Below are 8,267 nucleotides of genomic sequence, written 5' to 3'. Positions count from 1 at the left end.
CCCCACTGGGGTGCCTGGCCAGTCTGGGTGAGGGGCTGAGGGCTGTTTTCAGGCTGGGGGTGACTGAAGCTCCCAACTGCTCCTTTTTTTCTTTTTTTTATTCTGGGCCAGCTTTAGCTTTGAGGCTTGGCTCCAGCTCTTAGGCCTCCATGGCTGAAAAGTAGGTTTCTGGCCTTTGCTTACAATGTTGCAAATCTGCTGGATGAAGTCCGGTGGTATTTGTTACATAGTTGGTTAGAGTTGCAGCTCAGAGGGCTGCAGCTGCAGGCAGGGAATGTTGGAGTCCTCCGTCACTGAAGCAAGCAAGCCTCATGTTAGTTTCAAGCTGCCTGGCTGCCGGCCGCCATCTTGGCTGACAGTTAATTTGCATATCTCGCTGATTAGCCAATGAAAAGGGTAGTGGTCATATGCCAATTACCATGTTTCTCTTTTATTAGTGTAGATATATTCATTATCCTTCCTATCATCATTAAATTAAAGTATAATAAATAAGTCCCTTCACCTCCACATGCCCATTCAAGAACAAGAAATATTCAATGATCAACTTTATTTAATTCTTTAAACACTAACACACATATGTTAACATATAGTCTGTCTGGACTATGAGCTTTGCAGGACCATGTTTTAAGTCACCAACTTCCCCCTCCATAAAATGGGAATAACCATCCCTGCATCATAAAGTTGCTGTGAGGATTAAATTAGATCATCTTTGTAAAGTGTCTAAAACCCTACCGAGCACACAGTACAGAAACACACACACAAGGAGTCCTAGTTTTGCACATCTTCCAACATTTGGACTGGCTTGATGTTCAAACAGTTAACACTTCAAAGCATCGGACAGATCCTCTTGACATCAAATTTGATTCACAGGACCCCACTAACTTGATATGACTGTCACTGTTATCAAAAAACAACTTCCTCCTGTCTCATCTATCTAGTGTCTCAGGCCAGCAATCCAAGAATCACCCAACTGCTCACTCATCACTCACATCCTGCCAGGTACTAAGTCCTGTCTCTCAAATCTGATCCTTCTACCACCTCCACAGCCTCTCCCATCAGGAGCACCACATTAACCTCCATTAAGTGGTCTCCTAACCTCCAACCTTGCTGTGGCAGCAAGAGTGATCACATCAATCCATTGCTGAAAGTTCTTAAATAATTTTCAATTGTTGTGCAGAAAAAGGCAAAACTCTTTTTTAAAAGCCTTTATGGCTTGGTCCCTTTCTGTTTTCCAAGTCTCATCTCTTGCATATCTCCACCACACTCTTCCATGCCAACACCTTCCCATGATCAGCCAAACAGAACTCAATGTACATTTTTTTAATGTGCCATCTGTTCGCTCATCTGCAAACATTCACACATGCTGTTCTCTTTGCCTGGGACACAACCCTCCCCTGCGCTGCCCCGTTGCCCTGGCTGGCATCTACTCATCCCCTCTAAGTCTTAACTTAAACATTATTTCTTCCAGGAAGCTTGTGAGGACTCCCCTGATTTGTAGTAGTGCCCCCTAGCACCCCGTGCTTCTGTACTCTCTGATACAGCACGCTTCTCCAACAGACAGCAAGCTTCATTAAGGCTGTGACTTTGTCTCATTTCCTCGCCACTGTAAATTCAATTAGCATGATGCCTGGAACATACATAAGTACTTAAAATATTTTTAATGAAATAATTTGTGATATTATTTTTTTACTACCAAAAGGAACTGTAAATATGTGATTAGTGTCATTCCCTTGAGCTTCAAACACATGCAAGGACAGCAACAAATTTCATTGCCTACATTTCATTACATATGCACATGGTTATGTTTAGATTGACAAATAGGTGAGAACAGTCAGACAAAGTTAATCAATATCATTGATTAAATATTTGAAACAAAGAATAACAGAAGAGACTAGCAATCTGATTAGGAGAAATGCCAGCTGGGAGAAAGGTAATTTAATCCAATTTTCATATACCACCTGACTAAATTAAATATCAGCCAATTGAGCATTCATGAGAAACAAGCTATACATTTGCAAAAACCATACTAAAATAATGTCTTTGCTATAGTAAAATATATATATGTAATTTAAAAACTGATATTTCAGATTATTTTTTAACTCTACTTTTTGAAAACCACCTGTGGAAAACCCCATACTAGCTCATGCAAAATTGGTAGTACTGGAATATGTGTTATCTGCTCACTTCTAGGAAAACAGGCTGTGAATGAGGAGTTTTATCAATTAGCATAAAATTTACAAAATGCAACTTGGGTGATATTAGATGACTTGTTTTATAACAATTTCTATACATTAAGTTATATCATTTGAAACAGCAAAGATGGCTATGGAGGTCCATAAATCTTTGAAACTCAAAAAAATACTTACTGCCAGGAGGTGAGAAAGCACAGATACACACACAAAGCAGCATAGACTGCCTTTAGAAATTTCCTAGAGAGAAATGTTCCAGTTAAACATTAGACATTGCAAATATAACAAGTCAATTTAGTTTTCTCTTTCCCACAATCCCCTTACCACTCAGTTTTGCCCCCAGCTAACAGATGGGCTGAAATAACCTTATTTCAACAAACCAAACATCCAAACTATGTAATCATGGGTGACATCTGAGCTGGATCTGGCTGGCTGCTTAAAAAGGAGTCTTTCACAATGACAAATGGGAATTTTCATTGTTGACCAAGCTAAACACTGAGGCACACCACCTTCATCCTTCATGATGAAACCAACCAAAGGCAAATAAATAGCCCTGGCTTTAATAAATGCCTCCGTCCAGCCATTCTGAAGGACACTGAAATATGTACTATTTTGTACACAAAGATAAGACTATCCAATATGTTTTTCCAGTATGGTGATCAGTGAGAGCTAAACTACACATACACTCTTGTGCATGCCTTAACCAACACCACCCCTGAAAGGACAACATTCTGGAGACTGTTGGGGGCTAGTCTGGGGCCAGGGACTGAGTCCTATGAGGTCTAAGCCCAGTCCTTGGTTTCATTAGCACAGTGTTCTCACAATGCTACTCCACCAAAAAAAAAGCCCAAGGATTTAATGCTGCTCTGTGCTACTCTGGGTCTGCGAAACACAACACACACAGAGAGAATTTATTCTAAATTAGCGAGAAATAAAATTTAAATTGCCTAAACTGGTCATTTCCTATATTCTAGTGAAAATTCAATGTATTACCACAGATGAATCTAGGTACTTTTTTTCGTTTTTTTAAATATATTTTATTGATTTTTTTACAGAGAAGAAGGGAGAGGTATAGAGAGCTAGAAGCATTCATGAGAAGGAAACATTGATCAGCCGCCTCCTGCACACTCCCCACTGGGGATGTGCCGCAACCAAGGTACATGCCCTTGACTGGAATCAAACCTGGGACCCTTCAGTCCACAGGCCAACGCTCTACTCTTTGAGCCAAACTGGTTAGGGCTAGGTACTTGTTTGTTACTACTGATTCCTCTGAGTTTCACTTTTCTTATCCTATAATATATCCCTTTCTTGGATTTTCCCTTTCTGGATGTTCCACATGTTGAAAAAAATTAAAACATCCCTTTGGATGGTTGCTACATCTTTGGAGGATGCTAAGTGACCTTCAGTTCTAAATACAGAATCCAGACTCCAGACCAGGAATATTCTCCAAACCCTTTATTCTCCTAGTGTTGCTTCAATCAATCAACACACACACACACACACACACACACACACACACACACACACACACACACCATTCTGGCTAGAAGTACCAGCAAATCACAGAACTACATGCTTATTACTGACACTGAAACCTGAGGAATCAACATGGAAGGGACCAACATGGACTGCTGCCATTCACTCCCCCAGTTTTCTCCCACACACTGCTTCCTCCACAGAAGAGGGTTAACAACCTGGGTGGTGGTCCTTCTGGGCTCCCCAGGAAGGTTCTGGCAGCAAAACTAACTCACAAAACCTTATATTAGAGGGTATTTTGTATTTTTCTGAATTATGCAAGAGAGAAAAATCCTATCTAACAAAAGAGAAACATGGTAATTAGTGTACAAACGCTACCCTTCCCATTGGGTAATCAGGGTGATATGCAAATAACTGCCAGCCAAGATGGCGGCCAGCAGCCAGGCAGCTTGAAGTGAACATGAGGCTTGCATGCTTCAGTAATGGAGGACTCCAACGTTCCCTGCCTGCCCTGCAGGCCTCTGAGCTGGCAATTTGAAACATAGTTACAAATATAGAAGCTAAACAAAACCCCAGAAACCAGCTTTCAGCTAGCCAGGATCTCAGACCTGGAGTTGATACAGAGTTTCGATTGTAGAACCTAAACAAACCAGATATCTGCTTTCAGCAGCGGAGGCCTAAGAGCTAGAGCCTCAGAGCTAAAGGTGGCCCAGAATTTTTTAAAAAAGGAAAAAAAGGAGTGGTTGGGAGCTTCTGTCACCCGCCAGCCTGAAAACAGCCCTCAGACCCTCACCCAGACTGGCCAGGCACCCCAGTTGGGACCCCCACCCTGAAGGGTATGTGACCAGCTGCAAACAGCCATCATCCCCTCAACCAGGCTGGCCAGGCACCCCAGTGGGGACCCCCACCCTGATCCAGGACACCCTTCAGGGCAAACCAGCTGGCCCCCCCCATGCACCAGGCCTCTACCCTATTTAGTTAAAGGGTAATATACCTCCCAGCACCGGGATCAGCGTGACAGGGGGCAGCGCCCAAACCCCCCTGATGGGCCCTGCTCTGTGAGTGACAGGGGGAGTTCCCCAAACCCCTGATTGACCCTGCTCTGTGCATGAAAGGGGGGGGCACCGCAACCTCCCCATCGACCCTGCCTTGAGTGTGACAGGGGGCGGTGCCCCAACCCCCCAATTGGCCCTACCCTGAGCGTGACTGAGGGTGACATCACAACCTCCCAATCTCCCTGCTCTGTGCATGACAGGGGGCGGCGCCCCAACTCCCCAATCGGCCCTGCTCTGAGCCCAACCAGGGGCTGCACCTAGGGAGTGGGCCTGCCCTCTGCCACCCAGGAGCGGCCCTGCTCTGAGCCCGACCAGGGGCTGCACCTAGGGATTGGGCCTGCCCTCTGCCACCTGGGAGCAGGCCTAAGCCAGCAGGTCGTTATCTCCCGAGGGGTCCCAGACTGCGAGAGGGCACAGGCCAGTCTGAGGGACCCCCCTTTCCTCCTGAGTGCACAAATTTTTGTGCACTGGGCCTCTAGCATATTTATAATTTATAATAGAAAGAAGATGTAACTCTTTTAATGAGTGTTTAGTAGTCTTCACCAGATTTTTTTTTTAAAGAGGGGAACTTCCTTTCAATCTGATCTAAACCCTTCAATCAACAGCACAGCTTAATTTTGTTTCTCCCTTTTTGGCACCAGCAGTGATGGAGAAGCGCTAGTCACCATATCCTTCATAAACACTGAAACCAATTATTAATTAGGTCCAAATAAATCATTTTCTTCCCTTGGGTTAACAATCTCTAGTATTGTTTTTCAGTCACTTTATTCTTTTTCTTGTAGCTTTTCTATTTTTTTAAACCTCAGCTAAGGATATGTTTTTATTGATTTTATAATTTTATTGATTGAACTCCCAACCTAGGTATGTGCTCTGACTGGAAATCGAACCCGCAACATTTTGGCATTTGGGACAATGCTCCAACCACCTGGCCAGGGCTTGTAGTTTTTCTTCTTAAAACTTTTTGCAGAGTCCTTCTACAATTACCTTGTGAGAATGTCTGATTCACACATGGTCAGTGTCTTTTTACAACTTTACAGCTGGAGTCTAGCCCACTGCCTGGCATTCTGCAGGCTCTTAATAAATACTCTTGATAAAATGTGAAATCATAGATAAGTAATGCTCAGTAAATGGTAGACCATACTTTGTCTTCCTTGGCTATACTTTGCTATGTATGTAGGCATGTTTTCCTGTTATTCTGACCCTGTCAAAATAATCATACTTCCATGATGAAGAATCCTTTGACTTCACCAGAAAGCTCCATCAGCTCCCTCTAAGCTCCTTCAAACAATGATCCTAAAATGCAAACTGAAGAGGTGATTTTCTGGTAAGTAGGTGCACAAGTATCCATCAATCAGAAGCCTGGTGAGGCTTGGCAGAACTTCAAATCATACTACACAGTCCTAAAATTTCACCTTCTATGTTTCTGAATTTCATGCAGAATAGGAACAAGAAGTTCTTCTCTGTTCAGTAGGGGTTGCTACCGGAGTTGCCAAAGGGACCTTATATTAGTGGGGACTTAACTGAAATTTCTTACTCAGTATAGTTTGAAACTTCAATTAAGTAGCATTTTTAAATATACACATTTAGCTGGCAATTTATTTTATTAGATACTTTTTTAATTTTTTTCTTAAAGGGTTGATAATTATTCACTAAATGCTTAATAAAGTTGTGTCTATTTAGAACAGCTTATTACTATAAAAAATTATAATGCTCTAATTTGCATGCCTTCCAATTTCACAAACATTCAATTTCCTAAAATCATGTCTACTTGCCAAATAGAGAGGATGCAAGATATTTGGAACAACTTCCATGATGCATGTTAATGGACAAACTAAAATCACTAAACTTTTAGTTTTTTATCAGTGCTAATTAGTGTTATCAATGGATACTTTTCATTAGATCAGTGTTTTCCAGGTTGATATAAGCACCTCTTTCTCACTCTTATTCAAACATTACACACACACACACACACACACACACACACACACACGAGTTCAGTACCAAGAAAAGGGTAAAACAATTATTCAAACATTACACACACACACACACACACGAGTTCAGTACCGAGAAAAGGGTAAAACAAAAAGCATGAAAGAAGCTGAGTATAGCCAGTTGTCTTCAACAGAAAACCTGTCTTCACTGAGCCTTGGCAAGGTCAGATTCACCTCGGAATCGCCATGACCATTGATGTGAACTGGCTCCTTAAAGAAATGATTCTTACTTAGCTGTTACATTAGAGAGGTGGGGGAAAGGTACAAAATAAACAAGTGGAGAGGGGCTTCAGTTATTATTGAAAGAACTCACAAAAGTGGGTTTTATTTCTTTGATTTTTCAAGAAATTAGCAAACCTGACTAACATAATCTGGAAATCTTTTCCCAAGTTAAAGAAAAAAATACTTAGGAGTTTAACTATTTAGTAGTTCCCCCTTTGAACCTAGAATTCCCAGGCTAAAGATTAGTGAGTTAAACCACACAGCCCCATACCTTTCTGCAATAAAGTTAATAATTAACACCCAATTTAATGTCTAGAATCCCATTCCCAACCAAAAGCCTTTAAGTAGCATATCTGATAGTATGTTTCATTAGAGATTATGCCTAATGATTAAACTGAAATGTGGAGTTTTAATAACGATATTCAAAACCTTACAGACATTCACTAGAGTAACCAAACAGAAGTAAACCCATGCTGACAAGGCAAAGTTTTGAGGTTTCAAAAAACTCTCCCTCTCTTTCCTCTTCTCCAAGGTATCCCTGCAGTGTTCCAACCCACTAAGAAGAAACAATGTTCTCCATAAATGAAAATCTAAAGTGAGGGGTAAGTATTCAAAAATATTCAATTGAAGGCTTCTCCAACAAGGAGGCTCCCCTTCCTTGAGAAGGCCTTCATTGGGGTCTTACTTCAGATTTCATTGTGCAGGTTCCTCTTCAAGGCAGCACTTCTCGAAACTATATACAGCACACTTATCTGTGGATGGATCACTTAGAATAAGGTGAGCATGACCTTCTGTTCTCTCTTCTTGCCTGGCATTGTGTTTATGACTGGCATATCCTATGTAATAAAGATTTAATATGCAAATTGACCCTCACTTCCTCACTCCATCACAAGATGGCTGTGCCCACAGTGGAAGCAGGGTTCCCATAACAAAAGGTGGCTGCGCCCACAGCAAAGGCAGGATTCACGTAAGGAGCCATAACGAGTGATCAGCATGGACCTGAGGCTGTGTGGCACCAGGCCAGGGCAGGGCATCTGAGACTGCGTCCCCCCCCTTTTGCAAATTGACCCTCACTTCCTCACTCCATCACAAGATGGCTGTGCCCACAGTGGAAGCAGGGTTCCCATAACAAAAGGTGGCTGCGCCCACAGCAAAGGCAGGATTCACGTAAGGAGCCATAACGAGTGATCAGCATGGACCTGAGGCTGTGTGGCACCAGGCCAGGGCAGGGCATCTGAGACTGCGTCCACCCCCTTTTCCAGCGGGGCTTGACAGGGGACCTGAGGCTGCGCTCCCCCCACCCCCTCCCCGACCCAGTGGGGCTTGATGGGAAT

The 8,267-nt window shown here is 42.7% G+C and overlaps 1 protein-coding gene across 1 annotated transcript in view; it reads right to left on the bottom strand.

Moving 5' to 3' along the window:
- Positions 1-8,267, bottom strand: part of DCDC2 (doublecortin domain containing 2) — a 246,346-nt gene that overhangs the window by 174,031 nt on the left and 64,048 nt on the right. The window contains exon 5 of the mRNA XM_006757281.2: positions 2,367-2,429. Within this exon, the coding sequence (XP_006757344.1) occupies positions 2,367-2,429 (63 nt within the window). The remainder of the gene's footprint in view (positions 1-2,366; positions 2,430-8,267) is intronic.

This window comes from Myotis davidii, unplaced genomic scaffold, assembly GCF_000327345.1.
Source record: "Myotis davidii unplaced genomic scaffold, ASM32734v1 scaffold53, whole genome shotgun sequence".
In the NCBI taxonomy this organism is placed as follows: Eukaryota; Metazoa; Chordata; class Mammalia; order Chiroptera; family Vespertilionidae; genus Myotis; species Myotis davidii.
Note: the sequence above shows the minus strand (reverse complement) of the source record. Positions and strands in the feature narration are given on the sequence as shown.